At 40.8% G+C, this 26,046-nt stretch overlaps 1 protein-coding gene across 1 annotated transcript; it reads left to right on the top strand.

The window, feature by feature from the left end:
* ptx3b (pentraxin 3, long b) lies at positions 1–25,226 on the top strand. The gene is made up of 3 exons (XM_076984852.1): positions 1–344; positions 22,179–22,703; positions 22,820–25,226. Exons 1-3 carry the CDS (start codon positions 221–223, stop codon positions 23,434–23,436), a joined length of 1,266 nt encoding a protein of 421 aa, XP_076840967.1. The 5' UTR covers positions 1–220; the 3' UTR covers positions 23,437–25,226.
* Positions 25,227–26,046: the final 820 nt, after the last annotated feature.

Here is a 26,046-nt window from a genome sequence, read left to right as displayed (position 1 = left end):
TTGTCAGCTTCCTCAAACAAAAACATTTTACTTACCAAGGGATTCCCAGGATTTGTAGCCTTGTTAGATGTATGCTTCTTCCTTCAACCATAGCACTGCTAAGCAACTATAAAACAAAGAACAAGGAGCACCAGCCAAGAACGTATTTCTGTTTGATTTGGAGAATTGTTAATGTGATCACAAACCTAAAACTCTTAATTAGAGCATACTTCACTATACCATGTTTGGGCACAAGATTTTGTGGATTCTCTTACTACCTTGTGTTTTTAGAGGAAATGAACTTGGTTATAACTATGAGCACTACTCAGATTATAATGAGATCTACAATGGTGAGCAACAAGAAAGTAAGTAGACGTCAGATGTTATTTGATGGCTCAAAATGTAATGATTCTAAATAATTAAGCTTTTGCTTTTATAAATCTGGCAAATATCAACAAAGAATGGTATCTAACTGGTAAAAACAAAATTTCATGAAAATGTTGTGTAGTATAAAAAATGTGAATGCATAAAACTGATCTCAGTCCAAACTGCAGCTGATTGGTGATAATTATATTAAAAAAGACCATATTAATGTGCTTCAGCATTGTTCATCTCCATTATTTCAGATATCAAATTGTTTCTTAGCTTGAAGAAACACAACATTACTGTTATATATCCTGACTATTTAGCACGCTTTTGCCTTGACACTAGTTTGTGACTCACTAGATTGTGATGTTCTACGCAACTCTCATTACATATTGCACTAGTGTACATTTATAGTAGTATAAGATTACATGCTACCAAAATGAAGTGGGATAAATGTCTCTGATTTTACAAATGTGCAGTATAATCACAGATATGCTCAGGAAAAACCACAAAAGGATCCAATTGCTTTCTTTATTTTCCAGACAGGTTACTGTAGCTTGCAGTACAGGGCACCCCTTGGCAAAAAGTAGTATACTTAATGTTCATTTTATTAAGTATACTTCAGTATAGCAAGTATACTACATACCATTTACTTTAAGTGTACTAGAAAGTATACCAATTTAATACTTTTTTGGACTAAATTGGAACATTTCTAGTTTATAAAAGTATACTTTAAAGTTATCAAAAGTACATTTTATAGTATAAAACGAGTATACTCATCTATATGCTATCAACGTACTTGGTATATCCCTCTCGCATGCTTAAAGTATACCACAAGTACACATCAATATACTGCCATTGTACTAGTTATACTTCGAGTCTATTTTTATTGTATACTTTAAGTATACTGTTATATAACATTGGTTATTTCACTAGTTTACTTTGTTTGCTTGGCATATTACTTGTAGCTTACTATTTATGTACTTGAAATATACTCCTTAAATTATTCTTAAAGTTTACTGTATGTACACAAAAGTGTGATGCATTTACAAAATCACAAGACAATGTTAAAATAAAGTTTGATTTTCAAACATTTCACACATTTCAAAAACAAATACATATGAAAAAGTCTTTCCTTACTGGAGAAAATGAAAGGAAAAAGTGCACATTTGCATGTAAAAATATATATATAAGCATAATGGTTTCCAAGATCAAGTCCTTGTTTGTAAAAAGTGGTAATGTGACGCTGGGGTGCGAGATAAGGACGAGGCACGGAGTCCTATCTTGCGGTACAAACGGTACTTTATTAAACACATAAAAAGCGCAAACAGCGCACGTGAAACACTTATACATGTAAACATGATCGACTCTGACAAAGATGAGCACGGGACACTGCGCAAACGCACATTAAATAAACAAACCACATAAGCCCCAAGTGATCACAAAACGAGCCACAGGTGAGATCGATGAACACACTCAGACACAACCACACCCACAAACGCAGATGACAAGACAAGGACAACATAAACACACGCCCAAAGGGGCGGGGTCAGGGGCTGTAACGTGACAGGTAAAGCAAATGCTTGTAAAAATGTAAACATAACAAACATTAAAATTAAATTAATTAAATGTGCCATATTTTGTCAATTGTGATTTTTACACCGCAATCGAAATTTGTCCTCCCCTTTTTACCCATCTGTGCAGTTAGAACACACACACACTAGTGATTACTAGGGGGCTGTGGATCACACGTGCCCAGAGCGGTGGGCAGCCCTAGCCTCAGGCATGGCCGGTCTGGGAATTGAACCCACAACCCTCCGGTCACAAGACCAATTCCCTACCACCAGACCATGACTCCCCCATGACATAACATTTTAAACTCCAGCATTATACTATTAATATATAAATTAAAAATTAAGCATGAATCAATGACTTGACCTTATTATGCACTTGGAGCAAGATATAGTAAATATTAGTACTTTGTGGCAGAAAGATGTAAAAAGTATACTAAAGTATAAGTTTTAGTATTAAAATACAAGTGTAAGTCTTGGTATTAATGTACTTAGTCTTAGACTTCTGTTTATACTTTTCAGTATAAACAAAGCATACTTCACTATACTATTCTTAAGTATCTAAAATATAGTTTATAAAAAGTCACCTTCAAGTATACTTCCTCAGTTTTAGTAAAAAATAAGTATACTCATAGTACACTTGAATAAACTTGTTTTTGCGAAGGGACACATGTAGCAAACAATGCATAAATAAATGAATGGGTTGAGCGGCAGCATGGTCCCCACCAGAGTCCAGCCAGGAAGACAGAGTCTGTTACAGATCCAGGGGTCAGGCTGAGAGGGCAGGCAATAACACTCAAGAAATGTTCAGTATGCAACATCAGTCAGCAATACTTCGCAATGGGAAGAGGTGAGAGAGTAGTATAAGAGGGGTAGGAGAGGGCATGGATAACTAGGAACAGGTGGAGGCAATTAGTACTCTGGAGATTGTGCACATATGTTTTGGGGTTTTGAGACTCTGAGTGTTTTTGTGGGGGGTGTGGTGGTTAGTGCTTTTGCCTCACAACAAGGTAGTCTGGGTTTGATTTTTCGGTCTGGTCTGCTCTGTGTGGAGATTGCATGTTCTCCCTGTTCCTGTGTGGGTTTTCTCTGGGTACTCTGGCTTCCTCCCACAGTCCAAAGACTGTTAGGTTGACTGGTCACTCCTAATCGCCATTGAGTGTGTGCATGTGAGAGAGGGAGATAGGGGTCCCACAGTCAGGGGATGGTACCTGCCAAATGAGTAATGATCTCCGAATACGCTCTCCCTACGTCCTCTTTAGCGCATACTTCAAAAACGATTAACAAACTCTGATGAACCATTCTCAACCGACCAATCCTGGGCAAGCTTTCAAGCTTTTATTTTTTTCCACGCCGAGTCGGGGGTCTAGCGCTCAAGCATTTAAAGACAAAAGGGCTTTTTGGGGCAGAGTATCAAGAAGGAAACGTTTTCTTGGAGGAATTGTGTGTCAAACATCAATTTTAAATAAAATGTACTGACTCTCAAATCAAATATATTTGTATAGCGCTTTTCACAACACATGTTGTCACAAAGCGCTTTACAGGATTTACAAGGTTAACAATAATATGGGTCCAAATCCCCAATGAGCAAGCCAAAGGCGAGAAAAAACTCCCTAGATGGTGGGGAATAGGAAAAAACCTTGGGAGGACCAAGACTCAAAAGGGAACCCATCCTCCATTGGGCGGCCCGTTAACACACACATCACACAAAAACAAATTATACAGATGAATACACAAGTCACAAATAATTCACACAATCAGGCTAAGTATAAGGTAACTAGAATGAAAGTTCTGGGTGTTGATATTGTCAATGTAAATGTCTTGTGATGAACGCCAGGTTTTCATTCCGTGTCAGAGTGATGATACTGATATTGTAGGCTCCGACTGCAGTGTTACTCCCCAGGTGAAACTCGGAGAAGAAAGATATGTGATGTGGTAAATATGTAACAGATTATTCAAAGGCCAAACTAAACAGATAAGTCTTTAGTCGAGTTTTAAACATTGAGACTGTGTCTGAGTCCCGAATAAAGGCAGGAAGATTATTCCACATATTATATAATTAATATAATTCCATTATATAGGTTTTACAGTAAAACCTATATCTGTGTCATATATTGTGGCTACTCCACCTCCACGCCCTGTGATACGGGGCTGATGAACATAACTGTATCCAGGAGGAGCTGCTTCATTAAAACTTACATATTCATCTACTCTAGCCCATGTCTCTGTTAAACAGAGTGCATTTAGTCTGTTATCTGATATTTTGTTTACTATCACAGCTTTTGATGCAAGTACTATCACAGCTTTTGATGCAGCTTAATATTGCTGCTCACTTCATGTTGATTATTTAATTTAATTAGATTTTTAAAACATATCGCCCTGTGATTCCTATATCTGCCACGGTTAACAGACACAGTCTCAATGGTTTGGTAGGTAGGGAAGTAAGTTCTACGGGAAGTAAGTTCTACTTAGCGAATGGCCGTTGGAAACCGTTTTTTTTTTTTCTTCATTTTTGGGTGATCTCTCCAAACCTCTTTTATCTTTTCCTGAGAGAGGTACAACTTTATACCAATGTTATACCTTTGGTCTTCTCCCCGATGCATTTATCACACAGACTGACCCTGACACGTCCAAACGTTAATGTAAATTTACACACACACACACACATCCACACACCTACACACACACCCCTACACATATTACAATAAATACATTTCTCCCCCCGCCAAATTTTTTTTTACAAAAACCCCTAAGAAAAAGTTAAATGTATGTGGTGTATTGTTGATTGACAAAAAGTCTAAAATGTTGATTTTTTGTCAATCAACAATACACCACATACATTGAATGAGATGGTGTTGCTTGGTGGTTCAGACAAAAAAATAACAAGTTCAGTAAGCGACAAAAGAAAATAAATGAGCATTATAGCAATATAATAAAGGTACTAGTAAAATGGTTTAAATGCAAATGTTTAAATGTTAATGCATTGAGCTAAACAGATAGATGGCCAGGAGAAGGAGTGGTCCCTGAATGTGGATGCCCTGCTTCATATGTTGCAGAAACTTTCAAGAGGTCAACATAAGAGGTCAGTCATTGGAGCTTGCTCTGGCAATTCAGCAATGAAGCAAGATGACAGTTCCTGGTCTTTTCCACTGCCCACAACACCGCTGAGGATTTCTGGACAGAGGCCATCTAGACAAAGATGTGGTTGATCTGCATAAGGGAACATTAAGATCCTCATACATCTCTCAACAGAAGCTTTGATGTCATCCAGAAACTCTGCCTTCTCTGTTACCCCTCACCTCCTGTCCCTTCTGTACTCCAACATCATCCAGCCCATTCTATTGTATAGTTATAGTTAAACATGTGACAGGGGCGCTTGTGACGTAAGCACAAACGTTCATTTTAACAGCACAAATGAGCACACACGTAGCACAAACGAACGAGACCAGTTTGGAATGATTTGGACGTGGAGGGGGGGGCTGGTGACGTCACGCGTGTGAAAAACAACCAGTTATAGCCTAATTTAAAAACCATAAAAGCACAAACATTAATTTTAACAGCACAAACGAGCACAAACGTAGCACAAATGAATGAGACCAGTTTGGAGTGATTTGGACGTGGAGGGGGGGCTGGTGACGTGACATGTATGAAAAAGAACCGGTTATATTTTAAAAACCATAAAAGCACAAACGTTCATTTTAACAGCACAAACGTAGCACAAACGAATGAGACCAGTTTGGATTGATTTGGACGTGGGGGGGGTTGGTGACGTCACGTGTGTGAAAAAGCAAGTGATTGAAGTGTTAATTTTGATGGCACAAATGAGCATAAATGCCGTACATTTGATTGAGACTACTTTGGAGAAATTTGGATGGGGGGGGTGCGTGAAGTCACAGGTCAGAAAATGTATTTTTTTAATTACTCAAAAGCCTTAATAGTACAAACGAAAATATTTAGAGCACAAATGGGCACAAACCCAGCACAAACGAACTGCAGTGTTGTTTCAGCATTTTGGGTTTGAGGGGACACAGCTTCATGCAGGTCACAGTAAGGAGCAAGTTTCCCTGTGCAATGAAATTCCTACTTTGCTGTCCGCCCTGGATGTAATAATGTAAATAAATAAGAAATAATGAGTACAAAAAAGAATAGAAGAATGGAAATATATAACAAACATACTCTCAAAGAAATACAAAATACAAAATTTATTTACATTGTGCAATGGTTGCAATGGTTGTTCAATACAGTAGAGCTATTTACATTGTGCAATGGTGGGATACATTAAGTATTAAATATATTGCAGTAATCCGTAATGTAGTGCAATCGATAGTTTGTGCAAAAGAGTTTGTGAGGTAGAAATCAGCTCAGCTGTTCAAGATTCTAATGGCAGTGGGAAATAAAACCTTTCTTTAAGTTCTTTAACCTGCTAGTTTTGCACTTCACACTCCTGTACCTCCGGCCTGACCGTAAGCGTGTGAACAGTCCATGTTGGGGGTGGGTGGGGTCTCTGATGACGGAGGCGGCTCTCCTGTGAACTCTGCGTTGGTAAATGCTTTGCAGAGGGGGCTGTTTAATGATTTTTGTGGCTGTTTTTACCAGACTCTGCAGGCGTTTGCCGTTCTTTGCAGTAGTGCTGCTGTGCCACACAGTAATGCCGTTGGTCAGGATGGACTCGATGATGCACTTGTAGAAATTGTTGAGGATTTGGGGTGACAAGTCAAATTTTCTCAGTCTCCTCAAGAAATACAGCCGCTGCCGAGTCCTCTTTTGGCCCATTTCCACTAGGGCCTGCTTGGCGCGGTACGGTTCGATTTGCGATGGTTTGTGAGTGTTTCCATTAGTACCAGGTCCCAGTTTGCCGGTACCTTCGGGTCCTTTTTTCGTACCTACTCGCTCGAGGTTCTAACCGTTCCAAAGTGGTACAGTTCTGTGACGTGGAGGAACAGCATGACACTGATTGGCCAGGGAGTGTCGTCACAGGTTGCGTCACAGGAGAGTGACTCCTCCGCTATGGACTCCTCAGCCATTTTTAAAACCCAAGGAGCAAAGTCTGTTCCCTGGTCAAACGCCGAGGTACAAACCTTTCTGTTAATAATCAGCGATCAAAAAATCCAGGGCGAACTGGACGGGGCCACTAGAAATATAAAGGTTTTTAGCGAGGTTTCCGCGCTAATTGCCACTCATGGCTACCAGCGGTCCGTTCAGCAGTGCCGGTCGGTCCAAGCTAAAAAAGCTTAAAAGCGATTACCGGGCGGTGAAGGACCATAACGGACGCAGCGGAGCAAACTGCAAAGACGAAATGGTTCCAGCAAATGGATGCCATATACGGTCACCGGCCAGCCAGTAACGGAAGAGAAAACGTGCTGGACACGACAATGTCGGTGCTGGAGGCCACGGAGAATGGTGAGTGTATTGTGATTTCACAGTTTCACTAGGCTCGTAAAATATGTAATATGAACGTAATATGAACGCATCTATTGTAAACGCAGGAATTTAGAGCTGTGTTTGTAGTTAATGTTACCACCACAGTCACTACTGTACAATAGCTAGCTCTTAGCCTTGCTAGTTGCTAGTTAGCTGTAGCCATAAACAAAGCATGAGCAGCGATGACGTGCTACACATTTTGTGCAGTTACGCTATATTGTTGTTGCTTTCACGGGAATGCTTGTGTTTAATATTTGTTATTTTTTACGTTCAAGATTCCCCTTCCACTGACGAGGCGAGCGGAGTTGGCGGAAAATGTTTCCTTCAACCGGGCTTTCCTCGGGGTGCTTGGCGAACTTGTGAACACCATGCGAGACAGACGCCAGTAAAAGCACACAAAATGTTGCTTGTAGTACTATAAATATTTATTTCATATAAAGCTATACGTTATTGTTAGGTAATTCGCTTTTTGCACTTTTTTAACTATAACTATATTATTGACATATTTTGTACTTTAAATATCTATATTTCATAATAAAGTTTGATTTCATTTGATTGTATGACTGATGCTTTTTATGCAGGGTGTGTTCAGCCTGTTTGAGTAATACCAAATTATTATCAATAATTAGAGCAACCACATACAATAATGAAGATAAAGATAAATAAGATACAATAATGGTATGTGTTAAGGGGCATCGACCGGTGTTGTGGTCGCATACAAATGATGTCACGACACTACAACCCGCGTGCCAACAGCAACTCCACCCACATTGTGGTGGTCCACCATTGTAATGGAAACACAACGCGACCGTTCCGTTGCGAATCGATCCGTAACGAACCGTACCGCGCCAAGCAGGCCCTAGTGGAAATGCGCCATTTAACACGTGTGATGTTCTGTGTCCAGGTGAGGTCATTACTGATGTGGACCCCCAAGTTTAAAGTTGCTGACCCTCTCCACTTCAAAGTCTCGGATAAATAGTGGCTAATGAGTTATCTTTTGTTTCCTCATGTCAACTATCATCTGTTTGGTCCTGTCTGTGTTTAGGGCGAGTTTGTTGTCCATACACCAGACTGTTCACCTCCTTCCTGTAGGCTACTTCGTTTCCACCAGTGATACGACCTATCACAGCAGTATCGTCAGCAAACTTCAGGATGATGTCGCGGTGGGAGGCGACACAGTCGTGGGTGTACAGGGTGTAGAGAATGGGGCTGAGGACATATCCCTGCAGGGTACCAATGTTGGTGGTAATACTGGCTGAGGTCCTGTTTCCAATTCTGACAGACTGAGGTCTGCCAGTCAGGAAGTTCAGAAGCCAGCCACAGAGGGTGGGATGTAGTCCAAGAGATGAAAGTTTGTGGATGAGTTTGTGAGGGATGACCGTGTTGAAGGCAGAACTGTAGTCAATGAACGTATCCTGACGTAAGAGTCCTTATTTTCCAGGTGGGAGAGGGAGACATGAAGGGCAGTGGCAATAGCGTCTGAGGTAGACCTGTTGGCTCGGTGGGCATATTGCAGGGGGTCTGTAGTGTTTGGTATGCTGCTTTGAAAATGGGACAGACACGTTCTCTCAAAGCACTTCATAATGTTTGACTTGAGTACTATTGGCCTGTAATCATTCAAGCAGGATGGTGGGTACTTCTTGGGGAGGGGGACAATGGTAGTGGTCTTATAGCAGGTGGGAACAGTGGATTGTCTGAGGGAAAGGTTGAAGATGGAAGTAAAAACCTCAGCCAGCTCGTTGGCACACACTTTGAGGGCCCGCCCAGAAATGTTGTCCAGTCCTGCAGCTTTGCGGGGTTTGATTCCTCTCAGGGCTTTGTGTACCTGGGTTGATGAAATGACAGGTGGTGAGGAGTGGGGTTCAGTGGTGTGTGTGTGTTTTGTGGTGATGATATTGGGGGGCGTTGATGTCTCGAAGTGGGTGTAGAACGCGTTGAGGTCATCTGGAAGGCTATCTGAGGAGCTGATGGTGTTGATGGGCCTGGACCTAAAGTCTGATATTTGGTCCAGACATTGCCAAATATGCCTGGGGTCAGCAGTAGAGTAGAATCCCTCCGTCTTCTCTCTGTACTGTGTTTTGGCTGATCTTATGGCCTTCTTCAGTCGGTACTGTGCAGCTTTGAGCCTGACCTCATCACCAGATCTATAAGCAACAGAGCGTACACGTAGCAATTGCAATACCTCACTGTTTGGTGGGCACAATGTTCTCAATGCAGGTGCTAATGTACCCAGACACATACTCAGCATAGTCGTTGATGTTCACGGAAGAGTCCTCAGTGATGGCTGCAACTTTAAACACATCCTAGTCAGTTATTGCAAGACAGTCCTGTAGTTTGCCCGCAGCCTCGGGTGTACACAGCTGAACCTGTCTGCAGATGGGATTTGACTGCTTGAGTCTTTGTCTGTAGGCAGGATACAGGAACAAAGAGATGTGGACTGAGTCTCCAAATGGGGGGCGGGGTGCAGCCTAAAGTCCACCATGTACGTTGCTGTAAACGTGGTCCAAGATGTTCTTGCCACGGGTGGGGATGTCCACATGCTGTTGATATTTTGTTAGTACAGTCTGTAAGTTGCACTTGTTGAAATCACCAGCGACAATGAAAACAGCATCAGGATGAACGGTCTCCAACGCGCTGATGACGTCATAGAGCTTGCTGAGTGCCGTTGTGTAGTTAGCCCGCGGGTGGATGTAGACCGCGCCTAAAAATACACACGTAAATTCCCATGGAATGTAGAAAGGGCGACATCTCAGCAGTAAAAACTCTAGATCTGGAGAACAGTGCTTGTATACAGTCTGTACATATTTGAACCACAAGTTGTTGACATACACACACACACACACACCCTCCTGTTGTTTTACCGGAGGCTGCAGTCCGATCACACCGGTGTAGTGAATGAGTCTCTAGCTGAATGGCGGAGTCCGGAACGTTCCCTAAAAGCCAGGTCTCGGAGAAAATCAGAGTGCAGCACTCTCTTACTTCTCTCTGTAATATGATTCTGGCTCGTAGTTCTGGCTTGTTTTCCAGAGGCTGGACGTTTGCTAGTAATAGGACGTTTGCTAGGCTGGGCAGCGGTGGTCAGCTAGTGTGACCTTTTAGCCTAGCATTAGGGCTGGGTATTGATTCAAATTCCAAGAATCGATCCGATTCCGATTCTGAAGATTAAGAATCGATTTTTTTCGATTTAATCCGATTTAATCGATTCGATCCAATTCGGGGTTTAGTGTTATTAAAAATGTATTTGAGCTGTTTCCTGACTGTGTACAGAAGCAACATGTTAAAACTAGTATTATATCGATATTAATCAGCAAATAGTTACTGGTAGTTGGTAGTTACTGATGGCTGGAAGACTGGTGAAAAGGGTCATCATAAATCTACCTTCAAGAAAGGTAATCCAGGACAATAAACAGAGGACATCTTTGAGGTGTCTATATCTGCAACAGTCGGCTCCTACTGGGACACTAACCAGTGCATTATTATTATTATGATTTAAATAATTAAGAATTCACCCATAAGCTGTTGCTACCAAATGCATTTTTATTTTAAAAGTGCTCACACTTAATAAACTGAAAGTATAAAATGTAAACGTGTATTTTTCTTTAAAGTGAGAATATAAGAACAGAACTCTCACGTTACGGTCCCCGAACCCTCCGTTTTGGGCGTGTTAACGTCGTCTGCGTCTAATCGTCTGCGTCTGTGTATCTCCGTGGGTGCGGGTGCGTCTTGTGATAGTCCTCACCTGTGGCTTGTCTCGTCACGTGGGGTTTATGTGGTTTGTCTATTTAATTTGCGCTCGCGCAGCGTCCTGTGCTCGTCGTTGTTTGAGTGACACATGTTCTATGTAAACGTGTTTTATGTGCGCTGTCTGCGCTTCGGTAAATGTAATAAACGTAACGATTTGGAAAGTGCAAAGGATTCTGTCTCGTCCATCGCCTTGCGCCCAACGTTTCAAGAACATTTAAAACTTTTTTTAAACTGTAAAAACACTGGGTAAACGGTCAGTGACACGGACTAACTGTAAATAGTCACTGACACTAAAAACAGAAGGACAGTTTATCCAGATTTCCGATTTGACTATCGTCGTTACCGGCACTCTCCTACGCCAAGTCGTTTTACAGTTAGTTAGACCGAGCATGCCTGCGTGAATTCAGTGACGAGGCGGGGGTAAAAGTTCACTAAAAAATTGATCTTTGGACGTACGAATCGATAATCGGATCATCATATGCGAATCAATTCTGAATCGGAAAATCGATTTTTTCAACACAGGCCTACCTAGCATGTAGCCTGCTTCTCATGCCTCGCTTGTGTCGCCGTCTCTATGTCGTTTTATTTAACCATCATGTCTAATAAAGCAAAAATCTCTGATGATTTACATGAGCTCAATCATTGCCTTACAGAATTAATTGAGAGGTTACAACAAGATACTGTGAACCTCCATGTATTACAAGCCATGCAATTGCTGAATGAAAGTTTGACATTACCTAATGATTATACTTGTCCCGAAGTAAATGAGATTGTACAACCTGAACTAAATGATGTTTTCCACATCATTTTCTTACACGGTAGCATCATCGATAAACATCAGAACTCGTCATACTCTGATAACCATAATCAAAATAATGCTCTGTCTACAATGAATGAAATTGACGGGGATTAAATTGATCCTGATGAGGAGAGGCCAGAATATTCTCCCGTAATTAATTATGATGCCGAACAAATAGGGTGTGGAGCGGTTACAGACCCAAACATTAGAATAAAAAAGAGAGAAAAGTTCAATAACAAACATGGAAATTAGAAGGAGTCAATTTCTCATCATTAGAGGGCATCAACAGTTTCACTGATTTTTACAGGCACGTTTTGGGAATTATAGATGAGATGGTAGAGGTTCCTCGCGATGTCGTAGAACCGAGAGACATCATGATTTTTCTAGTTCACGGGCCTAATCTGAGCATTTAAGGAACCAATTGAAGTGACCTCTGAGAGCAACCTTGAAGTCTTGAGGAGCGACACCGTTGATTTGGTAATTCAAATAGTGCACGCTCCGAGGGGAGGGTTCAGGAACAAGAGAAAATGATTAGGCCTCCTCCATTCCGAAGTTGTAAGGAAAAACTCAGACATTTCTACGTTTTTCAAAATGTGGGTAATAACCAGGGGTGGAAAGTAACTAATTATATTTACTCACATTACTGTAATTAAGTACTTTTTATGAGTAATTTGTAATTTTCTGAGTAGTTTTTGAAATGTGTAATTTTGACTTTTACTTGAGTAAATTTTGACCCAAGTAGTTTTACTTCATTACATTTGAACGCCCTCACATTACTGAGTAAAAAAATAAATGCGGGCAGAAATTCCCAGAGTCCCAAAACTGAAGGCCAATTGCGTGGCCTTCCCTTAGCAAGTTTATTCAAGTGTACTATGAGTATACTTATTTTTTTTACTAAAACTGAGGAAGTATACTTGAAGGTGACTTTTTATAAACTATATTTTAGATACTTAAGAATAGTATAGTGAAGTATACTTGGCTTATACTGAAAAGTATAAACAGGAGTCTAAGACTAAGTACATTAATACTTATACTTTAGTATACTTTTTACATCTTTCTGCCACAAAGTACTAATACTTACTATATCTTGCTCCAAGTGCATAATAAGGTCAAGTCATTGACTCATGCTTAACTTTTAATTTATATATTAATAGTGTAATGCTGGAGTTTAAAATGTTATGTTTATGTTAACATTTTTACAAGAATATGCACAAGTTTTGCTTTACCTGTCACGCTACAGCCCCTGACCCCTCCCCTTTGGACATGTGTTTATGTTGTCTACGTCTAGTCGTCTGTGGATCTTCGTGGGTGTGGTTGTGTCTGTGTGTTAATTGGTCTCACCTGTGGCTCGTCTCGTGATCACTCGGGGCTTATGTGATTTGTCTATTTAATGTGCGTTCATGCAGTGTCTCGTCTTTGTCAGAGTCGATCATGTTTACATGTATAAGTGTTTCACGTGCGCTGTCTGTGCTTTTCATGTGTTAAATAAAGTGCCGTTTGTACCGCAAGATAGGACTCCATGCCTCGTCCTTATCTCGCACCCCAGCGTCACATTACCACTTTTTACAAACAAGGACTTGATCATGGAGAGACCATTATGTTTATATTTTTAACATGCAAATGGAAACTTTTTCCTTTCATTTTCTCCTGTAAGGAAGGACTTTATTTCATATGTATTTGTTTTTGAAATGTGTGAAATGTTTGAAAATATATCGAACTTGTTTTCAACATTCTGTCTTGTGATTTTGTAAATGCATCACACTCTTGTGTATATACAGTAAACTTTAAGAATACTTTAAGGAGTATATTTCAAGTACATAAATAGTAAGCTACAAGTAATATGCCAAGCAAATAAAGTAAACTAGTGAAATAACAGTATACTTAAAGTATACAATAAAAATAGACTCAAAGTATAACTAGTATAATGGCAGTATATTGATAAGTGTACTTGTGGTATACTTTAAGCATACGAGAAGGATATACCAAGTACATTGATAGCATATAGATGAGTATACTAGTGGTATACTTTAAGCATACGAGAAGGAAATACCAAGTACGTTGATAGCATATAGATGAGTATACTAGTGGTATACTTTAAGCATACGAGAAGGATATACCAAGTACATTGATAGCATATAGATGAGTATACTAGTTTTATACTATAAAGTGTACTTTTGAAAACTTAAAATGAACTTTAAAGTATACTTTTATAAACTAGAAATGTTCCAATTTAGTCCGAAAAAGTATAAAATTGGTATACTTTCTAGTAGGGGTGTATTCAACTAAGGATTTTCATAGTCGAATCTGATTCGTCAGCTTTTCCCTTTAGTCGACTAATAGTTGAATTGGGTTTATTTTTTTTTTTTTAGAGCACCATAAACGGGATCCCGTTCTCATTCAGGACTTTTTTCCTCTTCAAAGTAAATACCTAAAACACTCAGATAAATGAATAAACACGTTAGGTTGGCTTTATTCAGCTTTTATTTATTTACTTATTTGTTTTTTTTTTTTAAACGTTAGAGAACGTTAACCATCAGTGCGCATTGCGCATATCGAACTGTCAGACAGGCACTGTGCAAAATGTCAAAAATATTTTAAATAAAATATGCCTGCCTGAAAATATAAAAAAATTGCCACACAACAGCAAAAAAAATACAAGGAAAAGTTCAAGTAATGGGGTTTAAAAGCAAACAACAACAAAAAATGTTTATAGACCTACTGAAACGACAAACTTTTTTTTTCGCCTTACCCGTTTTAAATGGTATGCCATGTTGGTTGTTGTAGTGCGAAATGAAAGACGTTGATGACATAACTTGCACTTTACTTTGTTTGATTCATCTTTATGTTTTTCAAAATACTTTTGAAGTTTTTTAGTAGCCATTATAAGGGTCATTCCACCGAATGGGTGCCATTTGCATGTTGGAACTCTTCCAAATGAAACTTAATTTTGTATCTTTTTTAAAGTCTGGATCTAATAACACATATATTTAACTATTCAAAACATGTATTGGTCAATCTCAGACAGCTGTATTTTATTTTTTACAAGGTTTCTAACCCGAAGATGGTTACATTTTTCTCAGTCCTGTTACCAAAACTTGTGTGACATTTAAAAAGCCTGTTTAAAAGAATGCCAGCTAATTTCTTCGATTTTCCCTCAAGAAAGTGTTTATTTTAAAGAAATTGTCGACTACATGTTCAAATAATTTATATTTATGACTAAAACATCACTATATATGCACACATGTTATATTTTTGGAAAAGATGCAAAGCCATTTTTATCTTTTCAAGAAGATTCAAACCTGAAATTAATATTTTTTTATATCATGTAATTTATTAAACAAATAGATAAATGATGGACCAAACATAATTGGAAAAAAGTGGTTTATCTTTTATTTTTTTTTAAAGAATTAATCAAGTAACAGGAATGAAGATTGGGTAACAGGAATGAACACTGAGTAACAGGGACATGTGCCATGTGTGTGTGTGAACTTCTCTGGCCTTTTCTAAGACATCTTCTCTAATCTGGCCCAGAGCTCTTTTTTTATTTCCATATTCACCGTATTTCGCCACTCCCACTTTCAAGTGTGTGTTTCTTCCGCCTTTGTGTTAGAACTTCCGGTCAGCTATTTTTGCATTAGTGTACACTACTATATTTTAATGATTTTTTTCATAAAATAGGCATTCTTGTCTATTTACTTCTTTACTTAATTACTTAAAATTACTAAATGAATGCAAGGAAAAGATGTGGCCACTGATTATAAAATAGTTACTTATCTGATAGCCTCACAAGCACCTGACACGTTTGCTTCATCGGAGCTTCATAACCGAGCCATTTCTCAGGATAAGGATGATCTGGTGTTGGTTTCCCCTCCACAAAATGATAAGAGCAGATGTATGGACGTTTGGGTGGATGTTTTAAATTTAGCCTTCAGCCTTAGACACAGGTCCTCTTCTTTGGAAGGCGGTGGATATAAGTTATAAGGTGCCCCACAACACTCAGATCTTTTCGAGCTGTGTTCGTAACACTGTTGGTCAAGCCAAGTTTTCCTCTTCTTCCAATTATTGTGACACCCTCTAACTCAGGAGTGGCAGAGCTCGTAGTGTGCTCCAAACGTGACAAAGTCCTGAAGCATATCACGACTTATGTTTATATCGAAGTTTGTGCTTGTTTTTTTACTTAATACTTAATTTGTGTCCATTTTACATCCTCCCCGCTAATAATTTGGTCTCTTCAATCAAAGTCAATCAATCAAAGTTTATTTGTATAGCGCTTTTAACAACTCAAGTTGTCGCAAAGCAGCTTTACAGGGTTTACAAGGTTAACAATACTATGGGTCCAGAACCCTAATGAGCAAGCCAAAGGCGACAGTGGCGAGGAAAAACTCCCTATGATGGTGGGGAATAGGAAGAAACCTCGGGAGAACCAAGACTCAAAAGGGAACCCATCCTCCATTGGGCGGCCCGTTAACACACAAATACACAAGTCACACATAATTCACACAATCAGACTAGGTAAAAGGTAGAATTGAAAGTTCTGGGTTTTGATATTGTCACTGTAAATGTCTGTTGATGAATGCCAGGCTTTCATTCCGTGTCGGAGCAGTGATGCTGGTATTGTAGGCTCCGACTGCAGTGTTACTCCCCAGGTGAACCCCGGTATCAGCACATCCACCGGCAGCCAGACCATCCCCCAGGTGCCTGCAGGTGCCTGTATCCAATCGTCTTGGGTAGAGCCATGCAAGAAGATAGATAATACAGACTGAGTGGACATGAATTTAAACCACCGTTGATTTAAATGTACGTAGCTCACGTGCCAGTGATCAGCATGTGGCTCCGGCAGACTAATCTATAGCAGCATAACTAAAGGGAGAGGTTCAGAGGTGACCACAGGCACGAGGGCTCACTGAGACATTGCTTTCCAGTCAAGTCATAGTCACAAATAGAGTGATGCCAAGACACAGCTGGATGACAGCATCAACATCTCAGATCACCAGAAATCTCAACGTCTGGGGGCCCCCAAGCCCCTACACCTTACAAGGGGAATTTTAGCTGAAGGCTTGACTAAACAGGTGAGTCTTAAGTCTAGATTTAAAGATTGGAACGGTGTCAGAGTCTCGGATTGGAGCTGGAAGGCTATTCCATAATTGAGGGGCTTTAAAAGAGAAAGCTCTGCCTCCGGCTGTAGTTTTACTAATTTTTGGAACTACGAGAAATCCAGCATTTTGGGAGCGCAAAGGGCGAGATGGGTTGTAGTAATCAATGAGTTCACTCAGATATTGTGGGGCAAGACCATTTAACGCCTTATAGGTTAACAGGAGAACTTTAAATTCAATGCGATATTTAATCGGCAGCCAGTGTAGTGCGGCGAGAGTGGGACTAATATGATCGAATTTCCTAGCCTTGGTTAGGACTCTAGCTGCGGCATTTTGTACAAGTTGTAGCTTCTTTATGGACTGTTTAGAGCATCCAATTAGAAGACTATTACAGTAGTCCAATCTCGACGAGACAAAAGCATGAACTAGCTTCTCTGCATCAGCTAATGAAAGTAAGTGTCTCAGCTTGGCAATATTACGTAAATGGAAAAAGGCAGCCTTAGTGACATTGCATACATGTGTGTCAAATGAAAGATCAGAATCAATAGTGACACCTAAACTTAAAATATCAGCCCAATTGCTTCTAACAGCTTTAGGCCCAAGAATCAGTACCTCAGTCTTGTCAGAATTTAGTTTAAGAAAATTAGACGCCATCCAGTTTTTAATATCCTGGACGCAGTTCTCAATCTTGAGAGTTGTGGTGGTATCATCTGGATTAGAAGATATATACAACTGAGTATCATCTGCGTAGCAATGGAAGCTAATACCATGCCTACGAATGATAGTGCCCAGTGGTAGCATATATAATGAGAATAATATGGGGCCCAGTACAGATCCTTGTGGGACACCATACTTTACTTTAGAATGCTCAGAGCATTCGTTATTTACTAGCACAAATTGGTAACGATCTGTCAGGTAGGACCTGAACCAGGAGAGTGCTTGATCTCTTATGCCAATGAGTGTCTCCAGTCTATTAAGTAGAATATTATGATCAATGGTGTCAAAAGCAGCACTGAGGTCTAGCAGTATGAGAAACGAAATGTGTCCTTTATCAGAGGATATTAAGAGATCATTTAGTTAGTGCTGTTTCAGTGCTGTGATGAGCTCTAAATCCAGACTGAAATAACTCTAAGACATGTTCTGTCTGTAAGAAGGAAGAGAGTTGTGAAGAAACTACTTTCTCTAAAATTTTGGATATGAATGACAGATTAGAAATTGGCCTATAGTTGGACAGTTCTTGGGGGTTAAGACCAGGTTTTTTAATTAGCGGCTTGATGACTGCAAGTTTAAATGAACTGGGAACGTAGCCCAGGCTCAGAGAATAATTTATTATAGTAAGCAACGGTTCTACATTGCTGTGCAGTAATTCTTTAAGTAGATGGGTTGGTACAGCATCTAGTATGCATGTGGAGGGTTTAGCAGATTTCACCAGTGAAATAAGCTCCTCACGACCAATTGGGGAGAAGGACTCTAACAGGGCGTCAGAGCTGACCAGACAGCTGTCAAGGTGCATTGGCATGTTGACAGGCTCTGAGATAGCACCAGTAATGTTTTCCCTAATTTTATCAATCTTATCATTAAAGAATTTCATAAAATTGTTACTGCTACACTCTAGTGGAATAAGAGAATTGTTTTGTTCATGACTCCTCGTAAGGCTGGAAACAGTTTTAAAAAGGAGTCCTGAATTGTTTTTATGTTTTTCTATTAAGGCCGATAAGTATAAGGACTTTGCCATATGGAGGGCATGCTTATATTCAATAAGGCTGCTTTTCCATGATAGTCTATACACTTCTAACTTCATATTTCGCCATTTACGTTCCAGGATCCGCGCGGCTCGTTTGAGGCTACGCGTGTGCTCATTGTACCATGGCGCTTTTCTTCTCTCCGTGGCTCTCTTATATCGTAGTGGTGCAACTTTGTCTAAAGCTGTACGAAGGGAAGTCTCGACGTGCTCGGTGAAACGCTCTAGTCCTTCCGGAGCTACAAGTGGATCAGTGTTTGTCAGACCCGGTAAAATATCAGTGAGCGCGGCTATGGTGCTGGGTGTTATAGCTCGTTTAATTTGATAGCGGGGTGGCCGATGAACACAGTCAGTTAAACACAACTCGTATGTTATGAGGCTGTGGTCAGAAACAGCCTCACTCTGAGGAAGAATTGCTAAACTGGATATGTCAATACCAAATGACAAGACCAAGTCTAAAGTATGACTACAGTTATGCGTAGGACCCACCACATTCTGAGTGATACCCATTGAATCAAGAATGGCTTGAAAATGAATGCTAAAAGAGTCACACCGATTTTCAAAATGGATATTAAAATCACCCACTATAATCACCTTATCGGCTGATAGCACTACATGAGACAGGAAGTCTGAAAACTCCTGCAAGAACTCAGAGTATGAACCAGGGGGGCGGTAAATAGTAATTAACATAAACGACGGTGACACTTTGTTGCTTGTTAAATTTGAAACATTTGATACAGTGAGGATGAGGTGTTCAAAAGAATTAAACTTGAAGCCAAATTTTTGTGAAATGCCTATATCAGAGTCATATATTGTGGCGACCCCACCTCCTCGACCATTTGGACGGGGGTTATGGACATATCTATAGCCAGAGGGAGAAGTTTCATTGAGGGCCATATAGTCGTCTGGTCGAGTCCAGGTTTCCGTCAAGCAAAGCATGCATAGATCATGATCGGTAATCATTTCATTAACAAGCAATGCTTTAGATGACAGGGATCTAATATTTAGTAGTCCTAGTTTCAGATTTAAACTGCTCTCTGAGGGAGCATAGTTGAATTTAACATTGATTAAATTTTGTCTACTAACTTTACGAGAATTATTTTTTGGTACTCGAGGAACAGACACAGTTTCAATCTGGTGTGACCTAGGTGACGTCTCTTTGCAGCTCGCAGACAGTCGGTTTAGCCTATTTGTCTGCTGCCTGGCCTGGGCTCTGGTTTGTCAATCCCCATTAACTACAGCTACACTACCACTATTAAGCCTAGCAGATATGCTATGAGAAATGAGAGCAGCACCCTCCCAAGAGGGGTGAATGCCGTCTCGCTTCAAAAGGCCAGGCCTGCCCTCAAAACGTGTCCAATTATCTATATAACCCACTTTGTTATCTGAGCACCATTTAGACATCCAGCGGTGTAACGCCCATAACCTGCTGTAGGTTTCAGCGCCACGCCGAACTGGAATGGGACCAGAGCATATTACGGCATCTGACATCGTCAGATGTCAGATGCCGTAATATGTGGCTCTTGTGGCTCTTGGTCTCTGACGGGTTGGCCACCTCTGCTCTACCTGAACATATTATGCTAGTCATTTTGTGTTTGTTGTCATTTTGCTTGTAATCGTTATCAGCGTATCCATAGCACCCACGGACGTAATTTTGGGGGGAGACATGTCCCCCCCACTTTTTCAAAAGCCGGCCTTGGTCCCCCCCAGTTTTTACGGTTAAAACCAAATATTTAAATAGTGACGAATCTATGTCCCCCCCACTTTTGAAATCAAAATTACGTCCATGGTAGCACCGGAAGTTCTAACACAAAGTCAACCAAGATGGCCCTGCCCAGCGTTGTCATGGAAAATAGCGTGAATAGCGACCTGTGACTGGCCTCAGGGGTGGGATAATACACAAAACATCCTCAAAAAAGTACCAAAGCACATCTTCACGTGCTGGCCAGAAAAACTTGTTGACCCCTATTTTGTGCTTGCAACGGATCTCAACATGTGTTTCACTTGTATCTATGATGATGCCCTGGTATAGGTCACTCTCATACTTCACAACACACCATTTGCCAACAACTTCAGGACTTTGCCACTGAACTTCCATGGCTTCCATGGGAGTTGTCTGATGACTGAATTTGAAATGCTTTGCAATTTGAAATGCTTTGTGGCATCTTGTGGGCACTTAATTTTGTGTGCATTTATTTTTTTAATAATTTGTAATTTAAATTTCTTTATTCTTATCATAGTGTTGTCCGTTGGACAATAGGACTGAAAATTGTTTGCACTTTATGGTACAGGTTGTGACCTTGTGCTGTGAGCAGTGATGTCAGTAACGCGTTACTCTAATCTTACCACTTTTTTTGGTAACGAGTAATATAACGCACTACTATTTCCAGTCCAGTAATCAGATTAAAGTTACTTATCCACGTAACTGTGCGTTACTATTTTTATTTTCCCTACTAAAAATATATATTTTTGCTTTCTTCTTGACTCAGTTCTACATTTGCGTCTGACCGTAGCGCTCGACTCCGCATCCGACCCTGTGAGAGCGCAAGCACGTTTTACAAGTCATTCTGTGCAGTGTCCTCCTGAAACGATATGTGGTAGTATAAAGAAACACCCCTCAAAAACAGGGGAAGGAACATTTACCTGAAGAATTTTAATGTTGCATTGTGTTCCACGTTTGAAAAGTGCTGGACTAACGTAGCCTACTTTAAAATGATGGTATTGGTATTTCGTTTCACAACAAATAGCTGTCTGACTGAACAGTTCACTTGTATTACGTTTACAAATAAATTTACAAATAATACCACGCAGCTACACAAACGTAATGTCAGGAGATACTGTAGCGACTACTACGCCTCACGGTGAATTCCCTAATGGCACTTGGCCACTCAAGGAGTCTTAGCCCTTTAAGTGACACTGGGGGCGGAGCCTGCACGTGCCAGGGTTGCGTTATCAATAAAGTTTCCCTCCTCTGGATTTTTGGATTAAGCAGTTTCTGCCTCGGTTACCGAACCTGCTTCAATATATTGTTACTGTTAAAAATGCACTTCCAATAAAGTGAGTATTGGAAAAATTTATTTTGCTGCTGAATGTAACTAATAAAGTAACTTGTAATCTAACATAGTTACTTTTAAAATCAAGTAATCAGTAACGTAATTAAGTTACTTTTAAAAGGAGTAATCAGTAATCGGATTACTTTTTCAAGGTAACTAAGCCATCACTGGCTGTGAGGAAGTATGTTCCTGAGCCCAGCTGATCTTTTTGCAAGTGTGAATGTGCACTTAAATACGCTTTGAAATTGATTAAAACAACTTGTGCTGAATTTGGTCTTGAAGCCGTCTTGGTCTCCAAACTTCCTCCATTCCTGATACCTGATACATAACTTAAACCTGTTTTGCTACAATTTAAAGCAGTCATAATTAAGATCTTTCTCATAAGCTTTTTTTGTGATTTTTCTCTCTCAGGAGCTACCTCTCATCCTGGTCAGCTCCAAGAGCCAACTCACTGGAAAAAGCTGTTCACCATGCTAGAGGACTCCCACAAGAGGCAAAATGTGCTCCTACAGTATACTGAGAACCTGCTGAAAGTGGAGATGGCTTCTCTGCAAAGTGAACTTCACAAGCTTTCCAGTGCTAACAGAAAGAGTTGTCTCAACCACCTAGAGGACATTCAGAAGGACCAAGCAATGAACCAGTCAAGGGAGGTGTCAAACAAGCAGCAGGTCCAACATAAATCAAAAGTCCATCAGCTAATAGAAAAAAATAATCAGGACACCCACATGGCTAGACCAGAGACTACCAACCTGCAGGGAGAACTATCCCAGAAAGCAATAAAATCTGTTCCAGCCCACTCAAGTGAACAGGGTATAATCAGTTGGCATGACGAAAAGTGTGAAAGAGCACTCAAGGACACAACCACAAATCTCCAAAGAGTATATGCACAGTTGGCTCTCTTCCAGCAGGTGGCTGCTCAAAGTTACCTGCCCTCAGGTGAAGAGTTCTTCTGCCCATCTTTTTACATTTTACTAGTTCTGCACATGATTGACTTGTATTGCATGCACTGTAGATGTCTGTTTGTGTTTAATAATCTGTTTCTCTTTTGAAAGGTTGTGAAATGGCCTTGCTTTTCCCCATGCGTTCCAAACACACTTTTGCAGAGGTTATTCCCTCCACATCTTTTGCTCTGACCTCTCTGTCCATCTGTCTGTGGGTGAAAGTGACACAGTGCCTCAGCAAAACTGTCTTGTTCTCTTATGGCACCAAGAAGAACCCCCATGAACTCCAGCTGTGGCTATCCCAACATTCTGTGATTTTTGCCATTACTGGACAAACAGATATACTTGAGTCAAAAACAAAGGTGTCTGATGGGCAGTGGGGACACTACTGCAGCATATGGAGCTCAGAACAGGGTTTGGCTTCCCTCTGGATTAACGGTGAGATGGTTGTCACTTCCATTATGATGGCAAAGGGGCACAGGCTTCTTGAAGGAGGCTCTGTTCTGTTGGGGCAAGAAAAGAGTCATACAGGAATGTATAGAGATCTTGATCCATTAGTGGCATTCACTGGAAAAATGACAGCAGTGAACATGTGGGACCACACTCTAGAAGCAGATATGATCAAGGAATATGCCAATCAGAATGGTACTTGTGATGACCTGGGGAATGTCATTGGATGGGGAGTCTCTGAGATCATTCCACATGGGGGCACTCAATATATCAACTGATTTTTAAGTCATTTACTAAACCTGCTATATTTACATATATGTGTTGTACTACAACTTTTAAAATGTATTAATTTCCAAATGGTTGTATGTAGAAATTCACTTTCTACAAATTAGTATATCATATGCTTAATTAATCAAAATGAAAAATTGACATCCTGTCACGGTGGGGAGGTCTCCAGAGGGCGTCTCCCCCCGTTCAGTTGTAAGTTGTAAGCAAAAATTTGCTTTGTATGGTTCACCCAGACTCCTCCCCCCTGTCGCATGCGTATGTGTGTATGTTTGTCTGTGTATGTTTGTTAGCCTGTGTGCTAGCCCATGTGTGCATGTTACTCGTTTCACCTGTCTCTTGTCTTGTTAGCATTGTGTTGCACATGTGTCTTGTTAGCATATGTTTATTTAAGGGTGCATCTGTGTTGTATGTGTTGCTTGTTATTGTTTTGAGTCTCCTGTGTGCACTAGCGCTAAGCATTGTCAATTAGATAAACATCGCAATCGATCGATCGCCAGTGTTTGGCGAACTTCTAACTCATTGAATCATAGATGTAGATCAGAGATAAATAGACTAGATTTTTATCAGCATGAGAAGTCGGATGTGTGGCATGTGAGCGGATAAAGACAGTCAAATGCGTGTCTCACGCTCATTGCGCGAGAGTTGGCAACACTGCATCACTGTGTCATGCCTCTGCTTCGCCTGAGAAATTAAATGTGCATTGATGTAAGAAATTTTGGTAACTCATCCTATGAATTTTGTTTGTGCCTGTGGATATATATCATGTGACGATTGCGGCACGGCGAAGGACGAGGCACGAGTCACACAGTTTCACAGAACGTCACTTTTAATTGTACACAAAATAGCGCAGACAGCGCACAAATAACATGTATACATAAAGCGCGGCGAGACTCAAACACATGTATGACTCGGACAAAGACGAGCACGGGACACTGTGTAAACGCACATTAAATAGACACACCACATAAGCCCCGAGTGATGACGAGACGAGCCACAGTTGAGATGGATGATCACATTCAGACATAACCGCACCCACTGCGGCACTGAGTCTGCCTCCGACTCCTCCCCCTCGAACTCGCTCTCGGGGGTCTTTTCGGTGGAGCAGAGCTCTAGGGAGCCTACCCTCAGTGGAGGGAGGTCTCTGGTGGGAGAGGGGTGTCACTCCTTCCACAGCTGTACCACGGCCTTGCGGAAGTAGTCCGCCATCGCAACCGTCTTGGTCTCCCAAACCTGACGCAGCATGATCGCGCACAATGGGTCCTGCTGCATCTCGTCGAGGGTCGCTGCATCTCGTCGAGCGCACGAATAACATGTATACATAAAGTGAGGCGAGACTCAAACACATGTATGACTCAGACAAAGACGAGTACAGGACACTTCCCGAATGCACATTAAATAGACAAATCACATGAGCCCCGAGTGATGACGAGACGAGCCACAGGTGAGACAGATGATCACATTCAGACGTAACCGCACCCACGGAGATACACAGACGCAGACGACTAGACGTAGACGACAAACACACGCCCAAAAGGGAGGGGTCGAGGCCGTAACGTGACATATCATACATAAAATGCATATAGTGTGTAATATGGTATATGTACTGCCTTGTAATACCTGCCATAAGCCTGTATAATTATACATTAGAGATATATACATGCCTTTTAAAGCAACTATTTATAAGTGAGGACTTATAAGAGAACAATAAAAAATTGTTAAATAAAAATGTTTCACATTCTATAATATACATATATATAAACAATAAAGGTTTTAGAACACAGCGATTTTTTGCAGTTTTTCCAGTTTATATTGATTTGTGTATTGATATGTATATTGATATTATATTGATATTTGTAATGTCTCAAAAGTAACAAAGTTCTTTGAATTTTGTATAACTACATGTAATGCATTTAGCAGGTGTGAATCTCGGTGAGGGGTAGGCAGGATGCAGAAACAGATTCATTTAGATGCTTTATTCATTTACTAAACCTGCGCAAGTAGCGTTTAGCTAAATACACCCCCCCCCAACAACTTACGTTCGCCACCCCCGCCCGCACCGGACCTCGGGTCACAGGTATCTGCCAAAATTGGACCGCGGACAAATTTAGTTGAGTATGCCTGCTGTAGACAGTAACATATGAGAGAGACCTAACCGAAAGACAACTAGATAATGACACCGAGGGGAAAAACAACCAAAATCTAGGGGACTGAACAAGGAAGCTAAAAGCAGACACAAAATACAATTAGGACACTAAAAGACAGAGAAGACACGTAAGGGTAGGCAAAGCAGAGCTAGGGCAAGGAGTACTCACGAAACATACACAAACCACAAGCACTGAACAGGGGGAAACGTGAACCACGAACGAAGGCAAAACAGAGGAGCAACCAAGGATTCACGTACAGGGAATGACCGACACGGGGGTAAAACACTAGGGGGTTTTTATAACAGAAACGCGACGGTGAAACGAGACTCAGGTGTACGAGACTGACGACAGGGGCGTGACAGACAGAGGGAGGAACGAATGGGAGCGGGGAGCTAGGCGGGACCAGGGAGGAGGGAGGGGCTGGACGTGACAGCTACAACCAAGGACGGAAATATG

Source organism: Brachyhypopomus gauderio, unplaced genomic scaffold, assembly GCF_052324685.1.
Source record: "Brachyhypopomus gauderio isolate BG-103 unplaced genomic scaffold, BGAUD_0.2 sc34, whole genome shotgun sequence".
NCBI lineage: Eukaryota > Metazoa > Chordata > Actinopteri > Gymnotiformes > Hypopomidae > Brachyhypopomus > Brachyhypopomus gauderio.
Note: the sequence above shows the minus strand (reverse complement) of the source record. Positions and strands in the feature narration are given on the sequence as shown.